The following is a 21,567-nucleotide window of genomic DNA, read 5'->3' on the forward strand; positions in this document are numbered from 1 at the left end:
TTGTTTTTTCCTTGAATACATCCTCTCTCTCCCTCCCTAGGTGTCCTATTCATCAACCGATGTCCCCTCTGAATCACACCTAGACTCTTTCAAACTTGAATTTCCTCTTTTCCTCCTTTATTTGTCGCTATAATTACCAGCACTCTCACAGCTTTGCTTAAGCAGGTTCTAATTTTAGAATGGATTGACATCCCTTTCGACAAAGAATTGTGAAAATCACATTTCTGAACTAGTGCCAAATTGTGAAAATTTTAGGCTTGCGATATTTGCGTGATCTAGTGACTTGCGTGCGAGTGAGCCACTGTTTGGTGTGTCACTTTGAGGCTATTGTAAAGCTCTGTGTTAGGTGTAAATAGGCTAAAGGTTTGATACTTTTTGATAGTTTCCCCCTTGAGTGAAAAAAGGAAGTATAGGGCCTTCAAAGGCATGAACAGGAAACTGAATTTTCACACATGTAGTGCCCATTACATTGTAACATCTTTTAAAGGAAATGTTTCTCGTATTCATTCCGATCAAGTGGCTGGATAGAATGTCATTGAATATTGATGCTGTTATAAAATATCTCTTGTGAAAGAAACAAGTTCAAAGTTCAATTAAACACACATTTGCAACATCTGATCACTTCACATTCCAATATGTACATTCAAAGAGAATATGACAGGTTTTTACAAAGATCTGTCGTAGAAATTATTGGCTTTGTGTAGAATGTTTATCCATTATCCATTTTATGATTGGGACATTTAAGGTTGACATATTGGCTACCTCTAATTCGCTCCAGATTCCTGCGGGTGCTGTGAATGTTTTCGGTAACGCGGGGCCTGTCGGAGGTCAGACGGAACCGCCTCCCCTTGACGACGGTGGGGATGAAGGAATGTATGTCAATACTATGGTGGGAGCAGCAGGAGCAGGGAGGAGCAAGCAGGCAGGGCTAGGAGGAGGAGGCTTGTTTGATAATGTGGATGAGGATCTCTTTGGTGCACCGCCTCCAAGGTAACTATGATGGTGGTGGTGGAGTTGATGATGATGGTGGTAGTGGTGGTGGTGATGGTGGTGCTGGTGGTGGTGATGATGGTGGTGGTGGTGGTGGTGATGGTGGTGGTGATGGTGGTGGTGGTGGTGAAGATAATGATGGTGATGATAATGATGATGGTTGTGGAGGTGGTGATTATGATGATCGTTCGTTCGTGTCTCCTTAGATCAAGATTAATGTAATCTTGATCTTCGGAGTAGTTGCTACAACCGGCCGTGTCAGACACGTTGCCCCGGGGTGCGAGATAGGACTCTTGTAGCGTGCCCCCATTTAAAACAATTATACAATAACAGTTAACATTACATTTAATTAGTAGTATGAAACTATTAAAATTACTCTCATGTTACGGGAAAAATATTGCATTTGGTCGATCCAGTTCGATGGCACAAACACGGCACTACTGGACAGAGATCCTAATAATTACAGAGCTTGGTCTTGTTGCTCTGTTCATTATGATGACGAGGAGGAGGATGAAGAAGAGGATGGTGGTGGTGGTGGTGGAGGTGGTGATGATGATGATAATTATGATTATGATAATAAAGGTTGTGATTCACGGTGTTGTATGTAATATATATGTACATATACCCCCTAACCCCCCCCCCCCCCAAAAAAAAAAAAAAAAACAAAAAAAAAAAAACAACAACAACAACAAACAAACAAACAATGTTTACTAAAATACAACCTCCTTAAAACTGTACTATCTAATTAACCATGAATGCAAATAACCTATCCTCAAGGTGCAAATGGCTCAACAGCCATTACACACCTTTCCCTATATTATTCATGCGATATACATATTAAAACATGTGCAGATGGATGAATCATAGCTTTGATAGGGAAGTGATGATTGAGATTTTGCCAAAGAATTTATTGACATGTTGAACATTTTCATTCATTCATTCATTCATTTTGGTTTATTGAGTCAAAATTCCATGTTAAAACAGTTGGGAGACTGATACAAACAAAGATTACAAAGTTCAAAGAAATAAAGAGAAATTACAAATACATCAATATGGAAACGATCACAAATTAGTTCAAGGAATAAATTAATAATAATGGAAACTTTAATTGAACCCCAACCTCCCCGCCCCCCCCCCCATTAATCTTGTATAAAAAATATGTAAAAATTTGATTGACTTTGCGTACTAGTATTCCTTTATTTTGGTATATAATCCCTATTGTCAGTGCTTAACCTTCATTTGAAATTGCAGTGCCAGAAACTGAAAGAATTCATAATTTGTTGTTGTGTTCAAGGTTTTTATAACTAGTACAAGGAATTGCTTTGTTTATTCTTGCAACTATTACTGATCGCATTGTAAACTATTAACAATGAACACTATCATTTTGCAAGTCCTCACAAAACAAACAAACCTGCAAAAAATGCTTTGTTTGGATTAAAGTCTAGTAGCCACTGTTGATTACAAGCATGTATTGTGATCTACAATAAGTATCTCAATGGATTTACCTTAAATGAAGGAAATATTTGAGGATTTTATTAAAAATGCTTTCCTTCCCGTGGTTCTTTCGTGACGACAGACCCGCAGATAAACCCACCGCCAAGAACGACAGTGACAAGCTGTTTGCGGACGATGACGACGACAATGACTTGTTTGCGGCGCCACCTCCATTACCGAAAGACGAGTCCAAGGTATGTTCAATTCTGTATTCCAATTATATTTTTGAACAGTATTGACAGTTATTTTTGCCAGTTTGAAAAAAATCTTAAATGAATATCTTGGATCCAAACTTGGGGAATGAGTCGGAATTAGAATTTATTAATTTATTCAATTATTTTTGTTGTTGTTTCTTTGAAGTGTATAGATAGCGGTTGTAGACCTCAATTATTTAGTCACCATTCTTCTTTATTTATTTATTACCAAATACATGTAAGTAATTTAAGTCCTCGAAATCGGTCATATTCCTTGAACTTTGGCATACCAAATAGTCCCCTTCAAGTAAAATATTTAAAGCAAAATACCTTGATGTCTAGCATAAGATCCCTGAAATTGTATTTTTTATGTAATCATTACCATTCCATGGTATAAATCATTTCAAGGCATAAATCATATGTTGTGTACTATTTTTCTTCGCATACCGTATTGCATGTTGCTATGACGTGTATGAATCTTTTTTTCTTGGCTTTTATTCTAACGCTTTCAAAGAAAAAACCTAAAAAGGTAAGATTTACATTGTACAATCCATGGAGCCTTAATGATTTCTTCACATAGAATTCAGAAGGAGACAATGGTTTTGTTTTTGTTTTATTTTGTTTTGTTTGTTATCTCTGTATAGTTGTAGGCACTTCACTAATCTTTAAATTGATATTAATCATTAATTGTTAATGAAGAATTTAGAAAGAGACAGTTGTTTTGTTTTTGTTTTGTTTTGTTTTGTTTTGTTTTGTTTTCTCTGTCAGTCGTGATTATTGTAGGATTTCACTAATCTTTGAATTTATATTAACCAGTACAATTAACAGATGTCAAACAGATAATCATATTTTTACTCAATATGCACCGTACATATGAAACGGTAACGTACCCACGCCCTTTGCAGAGCACTTTTTTTTCTTCTTCAGTGGCTCATTAAACATTATCATTAAAACTTGAGACATTCCAAACTTTATACATATTTCTTGGGACAGAATTCAAAGTGGTGTTCAAATTTCTCAGATTGATGTTATAAAATCAGTTTTATATGGATGATTTGTTTGTGTGTGGATGTCTTTTGGCAAACTAACAAGTCTTTAACAAACTTCACTCGTAATCATTATCTTTTTACTTTTGCAAATTTGTATTTAAATACTCTTTGTTTTTGTTTTTGTTTTTGTTTTTGTTTTTTTTTTTTATTTGAGTTTAGATGTATACTTACCACTTTCCTAAATATTTAAATAGAGAATATTAAATAGGAGATATGCATGTATATATCAATTACATTACAGATTTCCAACATTTAAATGGATAGATCATTGTTTTTAACTTTAGTGGTGCATGAAATTTACTTACATCTACTCGGTGTTCATGTTTTGTGATCGATGTTCTATAGTCACTACCATATTTGGACCTCCCAAATTATAACTACATGAAGTATACTGGTACGCTATTGAATAAATATCAACTCAAGGCATTCATCTCTTGTTTTAAACAGTAGCAAAGAACCACAAAGAACATTTAAATTTACATTATTTTCTCAATTTCACTACTAACCTGGACTAATATTCATTTTCATAAGATGCCGTTATTTGGGAAGTATTAAAAATGGTTAACCAATATATATATATATATATAAATATTCAAATGCCAGGTTTTTAATACACCATCAAACATCATGAAAGTATGCCTGAGTATTTTTTATCACTACATGTCAGGTTGTTATGCAATAAAAATTCACAAAACGTTCTTGAGTTTTGATAAATTGGCTTTCAGCTTTTATGACAAAGACAATGACTGTGTTTACATCTCATTTATCAATTCTCCAGTGCACTATTATACACATGCACATTAGAAGCCAAAGCAAAATTCAATCTTTATGTACATGTACATGTACTATTAAAGAATGTACAATTATTCTCAAATTGGTTTTAGATACTGGAGCAAAGTTAATCAAAATTTGTTAATTACTGTTCCTTGAATATGTAGGTTTTGTTGTAGAATACTGAGAATTTACGACGTTGGTCGAAAATATTATGTCAGCACAAGTTAAAAAGCTTAATAAGACGGAGAGCAAATAGGAGTAAGACTTATGGAAATGCAGACCTTGATAAGATATAAACATTAGATTTGTAGAAATATAAGTGGTTGTGGTAAGAGACTTTGATGGTAAGCACTTTAGCACCTTTTTTATTATTATATATTATTGTGATCTCGAAGTTTGCTTTCCCAAAATTCATGTAGCCAAATAAGCATTATGTTCACTCTTCCGATTCATGTCGGACTGTGGGACTGATTGGGTAAGGAAATTAAAGTAAATTCAGAAATTTCAGACCAATAATTGTATAATCATTCTTAGAAAATGATTGCGATCCTGACTTAAAAAGGAAATCTATTAAGATCATGAAACTGATATGATATTTTATATGTATCTTTTATATGATAGGCTGCTGCAAAGAAGAATCAAGGCTTGTTTGATGATATCGAAGGAGAAGGAGAAGAAGATTTCTTTACAGCTTCATCCAAGCCAAAAGAACAGTGAGTGATCCATCAGCATTTAGTGTCAAGTATTATAATACCTCGGGGGTGACACACAAAGACCTAAGACGAACTTAACTCTAAGTTGGACTTAAAAATTATAGAGAGCCATTTGTAGCCTTTTAAAAAAAAATATTCAAAAGCAAAAATTGAAGTATTTTAGACTTTTCACAAATTCCACATCAAGAACATGAAATCTCCTTGATAATAGAAAATATGATGTTATGCCTTTCAAAATAACTTTTACAAAATATTTTCAAAGATGCTAAACGGCTTTCCATAATTGTTAAGTCCACCTTAGAGATAAGTTCAACTAAGAATCTTTGTGAAACACCTCCCTGATTTGACTTTTCAATGAATGTGTGTAGTGTGTCATAATTCAGGGATTATATCCTTCCATATTGTTCAAAATATAGATGTTTAAAGTTTTTGATAATATACATGTAACTTAATGACCAATGGATACTGAAAGCTAAAAAGGCTCCTCATATTTTGTCTAGTAATATCTCCCCATTTTCATTCTAGAGAAATGTTTCTTTATTATGTCTGACTAAATTATTCCACTTCTTGTGTTCACATTGTGTAATTTAATTTTTCCCAAATTTCTATTGCTATTTTGTGGAAGTGATAAAATCATTATTTTAATAATAAATAAATAAATAACCTAATGTTTAAGTTTTTGTGGCTGATGTATATTTTTCAAAATTATTTACCATTGATTCAAAGCACAATTTAAAGTCTTATTCATCTTTACAATGTTAAATCAATTACCTAAGAAGCTATGTAAAGCTTACAAGTTATAAAAGAAAAGAATTGTTGATGCATTTATTGTTTTCTTACATGTATTTAATGTGATTTACAAAGTCAATGTCAAAATTGTAAAGTTGTGTCTGTTTATTCTCCTTTCATTCCAGACCTAAGAAGAAGCCACCTGGTGGCGTAGCCCTCTTTGAAGGGGCAGATATATTTGGTAGCCCCCCTAAGATAGAGGTAGAGCCACCACAACAACAGGTAACCTTTTAAATTTCTGTAATGTTCTTTCGTAGTAAATTACGGTGTATATTGTTGATTGTGCATGTTTTTTCTGATCATGTGCCTTTGGAAAGATGAAGAAGTTTACACCAACTTACTTGATAATGTACATGATTGGTTTAAAATGCTATAATAATATTTCCTTATTTGCTTGCCATGTACACCTTTGCTTTATTAACCTTCCTTTTTCTTTGCTTCCCTGTGTCCTTTAATCCCCTCCCCCCCCCCCTCTCTCTCTCTCTCTCTTTCTCTCTCTCTTTCCTCTATTTGATTTCCCTGTTCTTTATCTTCTCTACTTTTCCTTTGCTCCAACTTTTCCTCTATCTTTATATTCTCTCACTTTTTTTCTCTTTATATATTTTATATGTTATTCCATCTTCCTTCTTTCTTTCTCTTTCCCCTTCTATTAAACTCTTTTTCTATCCTTCCCTCCTCTTCCCTCCTTTCCTCCCATCCCCACCATATACCCTTCCTTCTATCCCTCAGAAACCGGACCAGTTGTCTCCTCAAGCCAAGGCCAACAGGACCCAGAACACCCTCAGTCTCTTCCATGACGACGATGACAAGGATGAGGATCTGTTTGCCACGCCCCCGGCCTTGCCCCCTAAGAAGGAACAGCTGGACCCCAATCCAAGCAAAGAGGAACAAGTGAGTGCTCCTTGTCTCATTATCCCCCTACAACTACCCCACCCCTACCCCCTAAAGAAAATTTCACCCATACTGCTCTCTACTAGGAGAGGGTGATCTTGGCTGGGATGGTTGTGTCAGTCTACACAATGTTTGTTTCCCAGAACCCCTGTTAGAATATAATTTTATTAATCCGCCTTGTGTAATAATGACTCTTTGGCTGGAATCCACTTTGAAGACATTGTCTGTTGCTATGTCAGGCAACCATTGACAAATCTTCAAGTTGTCACAAGAAATTATGTATATTCCTGATATAGTACCGGTATTTATTTACAATTGCTATCTTACTGAAAAATAAAATGCTATACATGCTTACGGTATTGAATTCTCAAATGGGATAGATTGGGTTCACAGGAGGTCTCCAAGGTTTATGTAAAGGGTAATATCCTTCCAAAGACTTTGGTCCAAGATGGGGAGGAAATGAGGGATCAAGTTACTCTGCCAAAAGTGTGATGAATTAATAGGGGAAATCCCTTCCAATCTCAAACATACACATGTACATTTATTGGTTGGTCAGTGTGTGACACTGCTTGGTACCATTTAAATATTTGTTTCATGTGTATGAGGTTGTGTTGTACAACTCAGTCCTAGATCCTAATCAAATGATTATTCAAACTTGTGATAGTAAGTTACAACGGTTTTAAGAACACAATGCACAGTAGGCCGCATGTGGAGGTAAGTGCTCTATAATTTTGGTGTAGGACATGTGCATCCGTGGATGTATAGCGGTAAGTAATGTGATGTATCATGTGTTGGCTAAAATTGAGATTTGTTTGCCATCGACAATGACATGGACCAATCTTAAATGCCTCTTGTAAATAATGGTCCACATGTGTAGGAAATTATTTTTATCTAAAGAATAAAAATGCCCTGAACGCTATGAATAGCACCTTATCATAGCAGCTCAGCTGAAGCTGTGGTAATGATATAATACTTTGTATTAAGAGCATTAGAATACCCTTGCAGGAGCTCCACTATGTAAAGGTATCCGTTGTTGTTGTTGTTGTTGATGTAAGCATACTATTTGTTTACACTTTCTCTTCCCTTGCTCCTCTCCCTTTTCTCCTTGAAACATAACAGATGGCAAGAAGGCGAACCAAGAGTAAGAGCATCTTTGACGATGAGGCTATCCTCTTTGGTCTCAAGAACGAGGAGAACCCCGGGGTAGATCTCTTCGGCTCCAACACTCCGGTCCCGCAGACAAAGGTAAGTAACTATTACCCTCTTAGAGGAAGCATGCTTTGCATCTGCTTGGAAGTTATCCGTCAAGATACAGTGCTGATCTTACTCTTTCGTGGTTTATTCTTGTTGCCATGGTAACCAGATGTGATGGTTTAATTCCATTAAAGTGGAAAGATAAGGTAAAGCTCATGTCAGTGAAGTGAACGAGTGAGGCATTGTGGTCACAAAGGTATAAGTTTGTATCTCTTTCTCTGACCAAACTTTTTTCCTTTCAAAATTTTATTGAAGTGATAGATTTGCTTTTTTGTAACTTCAAAGGATGAGACTTTGCATCCCTGTTCTATCAAAATGACATTCACAAAGATAAAAGAACAATCACATGTATGATATTTTTTGTAAATTTAAAAATATTCAAAATATGAAATAAAAACAGGGCTGAAAATAAGTACATGTTGAAAAGTCAGACTTAATGAGTGAACTAATTTTTTTTCTTTTTCTGTGTGATTATTGGTTAAATTATTATCTATTTCCAAAAGAAAGAGAGACTATTGTTTAGATTTTTTTGATTTTTTTTTTTGAGGGGGGGGGGGGTGGGTATGACAACATGTCTTGTTCATTGTCAGAGCTCCCATTCATACTTGTCTCATAATGAGGGGATTGATCAGAACTGTATCTTGATTGTGCATGTTTTAAGATCACTATTCCTTGGCAGACAAAGACATCTATTTGGTGCTTCTTCAAATCATCACAGAATTCCTACTCATTGCATTTTATGCAAGCAAAACAAACAAGGCTAGGTTGTATTTTTCTGGGGGAGGAGAGGGGAAAAGAAAAGAACCTGAATTATTGAGTAACCTGGTTATATTCTACCTGAAGTGGACTCTGTATGAATTATGAAACCTATCGGTAAAACAAAGATTTCTGTTTACTGTAGCCATTTGCCATAATGGCCTCTGAAGTATATGCGTTGACCATCAGAGTAGTTGTTATCACAATAGCTTACTTTACGCCGTTTGACAAAACAAAAGAGAGGAAAGGGGAGAACATGAAACTCCTACAAATGGCCTAAAGGTGTGATTTGCAAAAGCCTAGGTATTCTGTGGTGACGATAATGTCTGCTGGGGAGGGATTGAATAAGATAGAAAAAGGCATGTAATTAAGACCTCATCCAAAGTGGCTTTCCCTGCTTTATCCTACTTCACATCTGCTGCGTTAAAACCCTCAAGCATTTTTTAGATTGGCACTCCAGAAATTTTCCTCGAGGGGGGGGGGGGGCATGTTGAGGACTGGTGAATAATCTCCTCTGTGCCACAACGCTGCCATGTTTTCTTTCGAGAAATCTGATCGCAATTTGCAACTGGGAAACTATCTTGTGAAATGTCCAGCTCTGATTTGAGATAAATACACTGACTGCAAATTTAGGATATTGACAGAAAGCCATTGGAAGTCTTCATTGATGCCTGTTTTTTTCTTGTTATTTATTACCAAGGAAGTTTCACTTGTCTCCTGCCTGAATCACTCAAGCTTTTTTTTTCCTGATTTTTTATTTCAAATATCGATAGTAAAATGTTGGTATTATACGCATAGTTTTTTTACAAAGATGGGTGGTGGGAAATATCATGTCTTGATATTCACTATTACAAAATAAAAACATTTTGACAATAATTGAAGTCGAGGCTGCAAGTAATATCTTTTGAAAATCATGGGAGAATCGGATACAAATGACTAGTCAAGTATCACTGAAAAGTAAACAAAAGAATTTTGTTAATATCTTGAGGGGTTGGATCGAAATGCATATTATAGGTCAAGCAGCTGTGAACAAAATAAAGGAAAATATTCTGGATATATAAAACTTGAGATAAGTTACAATTCTAGTTCATTTTACATGTGATTTCCATTTTTACGTAAGATTTAATTTCCGTTTTATAAGAATCCTTGAAATGATGGGATGCTTCAGGCAGAATAAGTGTGATTTCCCGTTTGATTGTTGTTTCAAAATTACTGTGCATGGAGATGTAGAGTTGTATGTCTGTCGCTCAGTATACCTCAAGGGTCTTAGAAATATTTTCATCAACACTTCAAGGTACATCTGTATTTGCAATTATCGCAGCTCGAAACCCTGGGCGGTACATGTTCTCAACATGTTATTGTCCAGCTTTTGTTTTTGAATTGTCTGGAATTACAAAACCACTGCTTTCAAAAGACGGTGTGTGTTGCATAATGTTTGTAAAAATGACACTGCTGCAGATTTTGTTGATGATCTGTTAACGTTGTTTGAAACATCCAAAGTGCATATACATGGAATTATGTGTCATAGCTTTATGAGTTGATAAGTTGTTGTAAACCGACCAGAGAGAAACAAAATGACTTTTAAACAGGAAAGGAAATTGTACTGATATTTTGTGAGGTGAATGCCTCCCACATCATATGAAATCTAAAAGCTTTGTTATGATTTATGAAATCCGCAGAGTGTATGCTAATGACTAATCCAATATGTCAATATTTTCATGGAAACTCTTGTTTAAAAGGAACAAGAATAATTAATCTTGTTCGTAATATATAAATTCTTTTCAAATATGAGATGACATCATTAGAGGTACAGGTATATGTAATGTACATGTACCTTCATTTCTTTGTCAAAGTGCATGTTCATGCAATATAATGTTCTCAAAGAAGGATTGATTGACATAATTCATTTTGTTTCTCTCCGGACTTATCTTTCCTCTTAATGTAATCTAAAGCTTCTCCTGTGTATTTAAACTATAAGTAATATTGTACTTTATGTTAAGAATTATGCAATGTGCACTCTCCTTAACGGAGTAGAGCTTCGGAGGTTTTTCTAGCTTTGTTATATGAACAGGCATTAACTTCTCTTATGCCTCATCACATCAGAATCAGTCAGAATCAGAAAAGGACGAAAAGTCGGGATCGCCCCGCCGCAAACGAGCTACCTCGGAAAGCAAGGGGCTCTTCGGCGACGCCGATGAGGGGGAGGATGATCTCTTTACCTCCACCGGTAGCAAAACCATGCCCCGCCCCACCGGCGTGAAGGCTGCCGTCGCCGCCAAGAAAGAAAAGAAGAAGAAATCGGCGACCCTGCCAGCGGCCAAAGGAGGCCTGTTTGATGATGACGATGGGGACGATCTCTTTGGAGAGTCAAAACCACCTAAGAAGAAGGAGAAGAAGAAAGAGGAGAAGAAAAAGGAGGAGAAGGAGGAAAAGAAGGATGCAGAGAAGAAGGTGAATGAGGAGCGGTCTAGTGTGGTGGATCCATTGGGCGGTGTAGGATTGTCATCTGAAGGTGGTGGTGGTGCTACCCCTCCGGAACCACCGAAACAAGTGAGTCAAATTTAATTCATTATGGATTTTATCCCATCAATATCGTCAGAGCCAGTCCCTCATTTGATTCTCTAAATTCAAATTCAATTAAAATGAAAAGCTTTCTTGAATCAAATATTTTGTGCTCCCCCCCCCCCCTTCAAAAAAAAATTAAATTCGGGGATCCGCTAATCGTACATCTATTTATTACTGCCATACATGTGCATTTCTTTTTTTTAAAACTATTTTTCCTCAAGGTAAAGATGGACTTTCTCTCTGATCTTTAAATAATTTGCATTTTATGTCTTTAATACTTATTTCTGAGTAATCTGGTGGGGTTTTTATCAGCCCATGCAGAGACTTTCCCAACTTTCTGGGTTTCATGTTTGTTCTTTAATAATTATTGCATTCTTTTATGTTTAATACTACAATGTATCTACATTTGTAATTAAGTTGAGCTAAACAGATATTTCTTTTACATGTATGACTTTATCAAAGCTGAATTTTACATGCCTAAGCCTGTAAAAGAATATATACAGTACATACTTCTTGATGAAGTACTAAAATTAAAATTAAAAGTTGAAGCAGGATGAAAGCCCTTTGTATGAGTGATCACGATCATAGTTTTGAATTACTGATCTTTTTAAACTTAATTTGGTGGCTAAATAGTAAGGAATAAGATTTACATACAAAATGAGATTTTTATTGTGAAACTCATTTAATAGAAATCACACACTTTGTTTTTACACTTTCTGCAGTATTTTTTGTTGTTCTTGGTCTTTGCTGTTTTCTGCTTGACATCAAAATCTGAATCTACTAGTATCAACAGGGATTTAAAAAAAAATTTAGTACAAAAGTATGCTGTGCAGAATAATAATATATGTGATAAACTTTTAGAATTGTAAATCACATCACGACAGGATAGGAGTAATAAGGAAAGTATTTTTTGTATGGTGATGATAAAAGTTTGAAAAGAATGAAATGCATGACATAGTGGATCTTGGATGTCTTGAGATATTTTCTGCGGCAGCAAAAAAAGAAAAGGCAAAAGTAAAGAAGCATGTTGGCTTTATATCAGTCTGTCATGGAAGTTGTATAAAATACTTTGCCTTTGATGTGTGGTTAGCAATGCTGTCAGGAAGAGAATTCCTTGAACGATATTTATTTAAAAATAGTTAATCTACTCTTTCTTTGTGAATGGCTAGCAAAGATTCATAATATTTGCAGCTGTTAATTTCAGATGAATTCATTGAAGAATGCATTTATTCCAGTGGCAAAATCCATCCGTTGTCCATATGACTTTATTTGTTAAACTCCAGAGTAATTTGAAAAGTTATGAAAGTACATAAAATATCTACATGGCAAATTATGAATAACTGGTCTAAAACGAGGAGCATTAAGGAGGAGTGCTTAGAAATGTGACATTCTTTTGACACCATCTTTCAGGAAATGTACCCCACTAATCATCCGTCCCTTTACAATGCCCCTCTTTTCTCTCCTCTTTTATCTCTTCCCCTTCAAATACTCAGGATCCTCCCTCGCTATCGACAAAAAAGCCTTCCAAGAAACCGCCCGCGGGAGCCGTTTCCATGTTCGGCGGCATGGATCCGTCTTCTCTCGTTAAGAAGAAGAAAAAGGAAGCCGTAGTCGTTGACGACGCGTTTGACGACGACAAGGTAGGAATTTACGGCGACGTGAATGGGATGATTAATGATCTGTAAAGGAATATCAAGCGACACGCGGCAAGTCATTGTCATTCATTTCATCATATGCGAAATCAAAATGGTGATGAAATTTGGACAGTCATTATTAAAGCAATTGTGGTGTATAATTCTGTTTCATGCACCACGTTACATTATAAAAAATGTATCCATTATTCCACCGCCTTTGTTCTCATTATAGAGCTTGCTTTCACTTATTGGACTCAAAACAGAAAGAAAAAAAGATGTAACACTTTATTGACACTTTAAAAAGAAAATCAATGGCAATTTAGTTTTATATGAATGTTATGAAAGATTACTTCTCATAACGTATATTGATTGACCTGTCAAATTATAAGTGAAAGTATTTGCTTTGTGAAGAAGACAACCATTTTATAGCATAATGAATGTATACACTTCATTATACCGTGCTTTGTACTCCATACAAATTCACCTCAAATATCCTTTGATTTATGATACCTATTACGCCCAATTACGAGTGATTTAATATTTCCCCAAAAATCCATCATCTTGTTGTCCGTCGTGTTATTTTCTTCCACTTCAGTAGGTATTGTAGACGTGAAATATTATTTCATTTGTATTCTTTATGTTTACCAAACATTTGTTTTCCATGTCTGATATTATTCTTTCATATTTTTTATTTCATTTCTCCCATTGCTTACATTCCATATGGAAAAAATGCAACATCAATATTTTTTTCTACTCTGATAGTCCTCCACCCAATCCAAAACCTCCACCTCTACCTCCTCCTCTTCCGCTTCCTACATTACCCCTACCCCTCTCTTTGGCTCCGCACCTCCCCCGTCGGAGGACATGCCCGACTACGCTTCGGTTACGCCACGCATCAAACCGGTAGCTGCGCCGAAAGGCAAGAGCACTTCGGCAGTCGGCAAACTAAAGGTGCCATTTCAAATTTTCTATGATTATACATTTCAATCTGTTTTCATATTGTTGTGTTTGATGTGAGTGTGTGTGTGCACAATCCAAGCTAATGAGATACATTCATTTTTCAAGTATACAATTATATATTTTTTTAATTAATAATATTTCATCAAGATGATATATTTCTAAGCAACCAAATCGAACAAAGATTTACCCCCCCCCCCCTACCAAAGAGAAAAGAAGGGTGAAAAAAAAAATTTCTATCATGAGGTTCTACCCAGACTGTGTATTTTAATGAAACAAATATCCATAGTATATTTGTATATTAACACTTCTGTAATTCCAAGTATGCATTTTTCATTCTCGCCTTTTGGGACAAGAGTATGTACATTTTTTACGCTGAGTTCAAAGAAAAATGAATAATTTCAATTTTTAGGGAGGAAAAGGGAGGCAAACACTTTCAATATTCCCTAGACAAAATCCTGTAAACTCTATTTTAGAATACTTTTTTTTGAAAATATAATGTTTGGTAATTCCCTACTTTCCTTTTTTCATATTAGTTGAACTTTTTACATATCATTTGTATAATCCTAATCATTTACAAACAAATACTTCCTTCTTTCTTATTATTTGTTTTTTATTTGAAATACCTCACATATATCTACCACTCACCTTGTTTTTGTGTGCCGTGTCTTGCCTTTACTTTCTTTTCTATATACCTCTATGTTTGTGTTCTGTGTTTGATGTGACATATATATTCTTGGTGTTGGTGTTTTCATCATTGCATATTTTTATCAGGGTCTTCTTGCTTTCTTGTTTTGCAGATTTTTTGTTTTGGTGGAGTGTAGCTTCTGTTTGATATATCATCATTTAACCCTTTCCTCATCCTTTCCATTCCCTTACATTATACAATGTACAAAGTATACTAACCTGCAGTTCACTTCAAGTCATTTCCCATCTTTATTAGCTTTCCATATGCTTTTTTGTCTTTATGCATAACCATTGTGCTTTCAGGTTTTGCTGATTTCTTAATTTGTGATTTCAAAGTTTGATTATATAGTATGAAGAATTACATATATGATTGACAGCCAAATTCACAGGCTACATGCTTTCACTACTGTCTTTTATTTATTCACAATGCTTAATCTGCCACTAATTTAGTCATTCATTCAATTATCTATGTAGTTGATGTGTGGTGTGAATTGAAGTTTGCATATCTTTTTTTAATATGTTACTCTCTGTTGCTGTATTTGCTTTCATGTTTCATTTTAACAATATTCAGAGCAGTATTATATATTCCATTCTTTTTTAGAATATAATCTCATACGTGTAGACAATATTATAAATGTCATTATATTTAGATAGAGATATCGATTCTTTTTGCTGTTCTAAACTCAGAGTGCTTTCTAATCTATCACAACAACTTTCATGCTTGGTTGAAATGTAAATTTACATCACATTATTTTCTATTTTTAGTGTATATTATCACATTCTTGCATTCATGTGTGCCACTGAGAATTCCTTGATAGTCAATGTATGTTATAATGTTCTAATAAGATTATAATTATGTTTTATCGATGTATCAAGTTTAAGAGCTTAGATTCAAATTGTAATGTGATTTGTACCTTGAGGTTTGTCACTAAGAGTAGGTGCTGTGAAGCAGTAGGAATATATTCAATATAGAAGAGAAATTAAAAGATGAATGTAATTTATGTACATGTATGTATTTAAAGTATACTTCCATACATCGCACATACAAAATATTATTTCAGACAGTATGATAGATTTGTCATAGATTTCTCATATATACGTATGTGCCTGCATGATTATAAAGTAGTTCTGTGACACTTTTAATTGTCTTTACAGTGAGTAGAATTTCTTGTGTTTGATTATTTGAGAAGTTTTTTGACTAATTGTGCCTATCTGATGTGGGGAGCTCAATCATGAACAATCATTCATTTGTAATGGATAAGGTTTGTAAAATTGAGCCCCCCCCCCCACCCCCAAGCATGCTACGATGAATCTGATTGTTTTTATAGACTATCATAGGCATTACTGAGAAGCGACAATATCTTTGTATAATCATTAAGTATTATGGTGTCTGAAATATAAGGTAAATTTCTCAATAAATGTTATATGTTATATGTTTGAATGTTTTAAGTCGCATATGAATACCATTATATTGTATGTATGTTGATTGTGATTCATGTTATCTCTCACAGTTGTTCTAAGTTTTTCAGGAATATTTGTGCAGTTTAATCTTCTCGCATTATGAACTTGTGTGTAAGAATCAACTCCATTGAGGTATACTGAGCATAGATATGTTATCATTTATATGATACATTTGCATGAAGTGCATGTTATATTTAGGAAGATTGGAAAGAAATCAGTAAGTTTAATGTTTTTCATGGTTTCTGTAGTGCATGTTCATATAAATATCATCAGAATATGATTTCAATTCATTTATATGGATTTAAACCCAACCACTCTACTTTTTCATTATTCTGAAGGATTGGATTATAGTTAGGTCTGCATGTTACAGTGCATGGTTACAGAAAATGGTGTGGAATAATATATATATACCCACCATAATAGATATTACTCATGTAATCTTATTCTCTTGATCTTTTTCCTTGTTTTCTGTATCTAAGCCATTAGGATTAATTGTTTGTTTACATATAGATAATGAGGTTTATGTTTGTAGCATGCTCGTGAATCATGATTAATTAAAATGTTCTTGTCAATGAAGTATTCAAATTGAATGAAATGGAATGACAGTTTTGTGATTCATGACTACTTGTGTTTTTGACGTCACTTTGTAATGGAAAATTGTGCTTATCTCACTCCCGATTATCATGTCTAGGCTGGATTCCTTTCAAATTGTGTAGAGGTCATAATGCCGGTCAAGTCGTCTTTCCCTGACTTGAGTCCCATACCTACTAAAGCTATCCTCGGGAAGCATCCTCCGCAGACTAAAGTGAAACCCAGCAATCCTATCGCGATCCAGAAAAATAACGAGGTCCGCAGTCAACCGCGTCGTTACCGGCCCAACTCCCCTGTCTTTGACGAAGGTCTCGTCTCTGCAAACAATATGGGCAGAAGTCCTCAGAAGGCTCTGAAACCACCCCAACAGAATCATCAAAGAAACTACCGCAATAACACACATCAAGAATCTCCCCCTACACTTCCAAAGTTCCCCAGTCCACCAAGGGAACCACCTCCAACCTTCACACGGTTCCCCAGTCCACCCCAAGAGCCCCCTCCAACCACATACCCTAAGTATCACCAGAATTCCCATGAACCACCACCCACCCTACCAAAGTTTCCAAGTCCTCCAAATGACCCACCCCCGCCTCCTAAGATATTCAACAACATCCCTCCTCCAACGTTACCCAAGTTTCCAAGTCCACCCAATGTCCCTCCTCCTGATTTCCAACCTAAAACTCACAAAGCAAAGGGACCACCGACACTTCCAAGAAACACCCATTCAAATAATGACCTTCCTCCTCCTCCCCCTCCTGTCAATAGACTACCCAGTCCGGCAGAATTCCCAAGGCCACCTTCCTTCCTAGATAATCCCAACCATGAAGACTTCCCGCCACCTCCTCTGGATGTTCTATCAAAGAAATTCAAACCTGAAGAACATCCTGCAGTGGACAACTCCCAACGATTCCCCAGCCCTCCTGCCAAAGGCCACAACGGATACCCATCCAACATGAACAACAACATTCCTTCATCCAGTCCAAAGCTGCTAAGGCGGTTGCGATCTCACAGTACTGAGGATGGATCCAGTGTTCCCAACAGTGTTTTACAATCCCGGTTTTCACCTATCAGGAAGACCAACTCCAACGGTGCAGAGTGGACAGTAAACCATGCGAGTGAGAACAAGACAACTGCCAAGATTAACGGAATGAACAATAAACTCGCGGTGCGCGAAGACAAGCCTATGAAGAGGGTGCCTGCGAGACCCCCACCACTCAAATTTCTCACTTCCAAAGTTTCGTCCTCTCCGCCGAATTCCAAGAGCCGACCTGTCATATCGGAACCCCTGAGCCCCAAGGGTCTTCACTCAGGGGCTCTGAAGCCGAGTGGTCAGTCTGCCTTTGTCCTGCATGGGGACAGGAGACATGTATCACCTGGTGCATCTCCTGTAGGAAGCCCCTTGTCTGACCAGTCCCTAGACTTTGAGAAAGACGATTTACCCATCTTCAGTGCACAGGTCCTCAAGAATGGCTTCAGGAAGCAAATGTCTCCAAGAGCATTGGGCAAGTCGCACGATGCCTTGCACACGAACAGGCAGAGTCCCAGGAGGGAATCACCTGCTGGGTCAGTTGGTAGTCCATCCCACAACCTTCGGGATGGCCATTATCGATGGGATGCCGATTTACCACCACCCCCTCCACCTCCATCATATAGAATCAATGTTCTTCCAAACGGGCCCAAAGTCAACGGAAATCATAGAGCGGGCAATGACAGTGATACTGAGGTAAATTTTGCAAGAGATATTGAGGCTGAAGTTGATGGGTACGATGATAACATGGTCATTGATGACATCAGAGATCATCGCCATAGACATGCACCCAAAGTAACACATGAAAATAACACCCATGTTAATGGAAACCACGACAGTGGCACCAAGCAAGCTCTTCCACATCCCCCTTCGATATCACCCATGTTTGCACGGAAATCTAAAGCTGGCAAGAAACAACCCCCTCCACCTGCACAAAAACCAGCAAAGGCTCCGGTACCACCCCCTGTCTTTGCCAAGCCCCCTAAGGGACCCCATTGCCCTGGTAGAAGTACCCCTTCACGGGATCAGAATGGTCACATGGCTTCCAGATTCTCATCATCTCCTCCATCCTATCCAAAATCTTCCAACACTACCAACTCTAACAATGTTATGATCAATGCACACATGTCTATCATCTCCAATTCCTCAACATGCTCCCAGTTTTCAATGAACTCCCTTAACCTGTCCAACATCTCTGCCAACTCTCACGATTCCTTCACAACTGTTAGTTCAACCAACACTTACAATGCGCACAATATTTCCATGAGCTCCTCTAACTCGTCCAATTCAAACTCAACAGCACCTTCACAGAAAATAGCACCCTTTGAGAAAAGCACTGAGAATGGTCACTCTAAAACAGGAAAGAACGCTTCCAATCAAAATGACCACTGTCCACCAAATGAATTGTGCAAAATGTCCCTCATGCAAAAAATTGCACTTTTTAGTAGCCACAAGAAAGATCGTTCCTCTCCCCCACCATCCCCTAAAATCTCTAGAAATAGTAGTCCAATACCACCACATCACAAAGCTCCAAAGAATCCCGACACAAAATCCATTGTCAGCCTGTCAAATCTTGAGGTTGAGAACAACCAGAAACAACCAGTTAGTCCCAAATGGAATCGCACAGCAGACATGCCCAGCCCTTCCAAAAAGACTTCCCCCGCAGACCACCACTACCATGAACCCCCGCCCATTCAGCGCCCCTCCAGTCCCAGGGGGAGCAGCGATGTGGAATGGAAGAGACCCCCGGTTGCCGCTGTCTCGGAGCAGTTTGAGGCATGCATCCGCCGGACTCCGTCCTATTCCTTCTCTTGCAAGAGGACTGTCAGTCGGACACCATCATCCTCCTCTACAGAGAGAAGCGACAATGACACGCCCTTCTCCGGAGGGTTCACCTTCCCTAGACCAAGTAAGATCAAGAAGCAGAAGGGGAGGGTACCATTACCCCATGAAAACACCAACACCAACACCAACACCAACTCCAACTCCAATTCATCCCCTCATTCCCCGGGCTTCAGGGGGTTGACGTCCAAGCGTAGCATCAAAGAACCCCCTCCCAAGCCTCTTCCGAAACCTAACAAGAATCCCCAGAAAGCACCAGCCAGGCTCCCGGGCGCCCCGCCCTCATCATCATCATGTCCATCCTCCTCCTCACCATCCTCATCATCATCGACATCGTACACCCCGTCAGGCATGGCGTCATCCTCTGTAGGATCGGTTTGGCGGAAGGCTGAGCTATTCAAGGTGTGGTGTGGAATGCTTTGCATGATGAAGCCTGATGACTGCATCTATGGGACGACCTGCATGACTGGCATGCCCAGGTTTACCTGGGATATTTACTTATGATTTTGTTTTGTAATAAATCTTACAGTTATGTCATTACAATGTTGTCAAAAGAGGAAATGTTCCTAGGTTATGACAATGCTCTTCAAATTCTACAGATATTGGATGGAATTGAGAAGTTAAACTGGGCTATAAGTTTAGGTTAAATGAATATTGTTTTTACTTTCTCTATTAAAGATATTCAAGATACATAGTATAACAGTGTAGTAGGAACCTGTTTACTTGCATTGTGATACCAAAAAAAATATTATTAACATTTTTATATATTACAGGTAATGAATACCAGCCTATACCTGGAAATTTCCCTAAGTCGAGATAATCACAACAATTATGGTTTTTATTCTGTATGGAAGTGTCGTTATAACCTTATCCAATTGTATTGACTAAAGTTCTGAGAAGGAATTTAGATTTGATTCTTTTTTTGTAATGTATTTAATTTCTAATTTCATTTTTACATGAACTTGCATGTTCTTGTGGAGAATGCAAACGTCATTGCATGAATATTTGTATTTTCTACATGATCTTGAAATACAAATTGGTCGTTGAAAGTAGAGGGAGGTATTTGTGCTCATGTTTCAGCTTCAATGTTTCAACGTGATGTTGATACTTGATATTGCATTGGCATCAGCAGTACCTGTTTAAAATCCATTTGATGTACCAAACTTTTTTTATTGGGGGGGGGGGGGGGGGGAGGGAGGGGGGTAGGTTACCTACCTTAAAGCATGTATAGTGTATGAAATGCATGACAGATGAGGGCATCATTATATTGCTTTCATAGCAGGCATGTTGTGCATGTTGTAAATTGACATGTGACTTGATTTTCATCAAACTGTGAACATAGATAATAATAATAACAATAATGATATACCATACTTATATAGCGCATATCACAATATGTCTCTATGCGCTGTAAGAAAGAGTAAGACGGAAAAGTGGATAGAGTAACATAAGAAGAGTGAGATATGCTCAACATACTTTCTCTCGTTAACATTGGAAAGTATTTTTGAAAAGAAATGTTTTAAGACGCGCCTTAAAGTTGTCAACAGTATCACAGTATCATAATGAGCATTTAATGCACTACCACACATGTTAAGAAGAACAAGCAATTACCGGTATGGCAAGAAAACTACAAAAGATAACCACCAAATAACTTCTTTTAGATAAGAAAACAAAAACTAAGTGCTAAGTGACTTTCTCCCAGGGAGGCCCACAATCCTTTCAATTTTTTTACCTTTCTCCTTCTATATTCTTTCATTGCAATGAGGAATAATAGAAATGTATTACCGCAATAACCATTTACAGCTATATAAATTCATAATATGTATGCAAACAGCTTTTCTCGTTAACGTCAATAGCACTAGACCCATTTATCTATTACCCCCATCGCGATGATTATTG

The 21,567-nt window shown here is 36.9% G+C and overlaps 1 protein-coding gene across 1 annotated transcript in view; it reads left to right on the forward strand.

The window, feature by feature from the left end:
- Positions 1 to 21,567, forward strand: part of LOC579128 (protein piccolo) — a 69,126-nt gene that overhangs the window by 33,165 nt on the left and 14,394 nt on the right. Inside the window, exons 10-17 of the mRNA XM_030984980.1 lie at positions 779 to 990; positions 2,567 to 2,678; positions 3,193 to 3,207; positions 5,123 to 5,214; positions 6,129 to 6,225; positions 6,733 to 6,894; positions 8,014 to 8,139; positions 16,900 to 20,070. Of these exons, the coding sequence (XP_030840840.1) occupies positions 779 to 990; positions 2,567 to 2,678; positions 3,193 to 3,207; positions 5,123 to 5,214; positions 6,129 to 6,225; positions 6,733 to 6,894; positions 8,014 to 8,139; positions 16,900 to 20,070 (3,987 nt within the window). The remainder of the gene's footprint in view (positions 1 to 778; positions 991 to 2,566; positions 2,679 to 3,192; positions 3,208 to 5,122; positions 5,215 to 6,128; positions 6,226 to 6,732; positions 6,895 to 8,013; positions 8,140 to 16,899; positions 20,071 to 21,567) is intronic.

Source organism: Strongylocentrotus purpuratus, unplaced genomic scaffold, assembly GCF_000002235.5.
Source record: "Strongylocentrotus purpuratus isolate Spur 01 unplaced genomic scaffold, Spur_5.0 spur5_scaffold_14, whole genome shotgun sequence".
NCBI classification, from domain to species: Eukaryota; Metazoa; Echinodermata; class Echinoidea; order Camarodonta; family Strongylocentrotidae; genus Strongylocentrotus; species Strongylocentrotus purpuratus.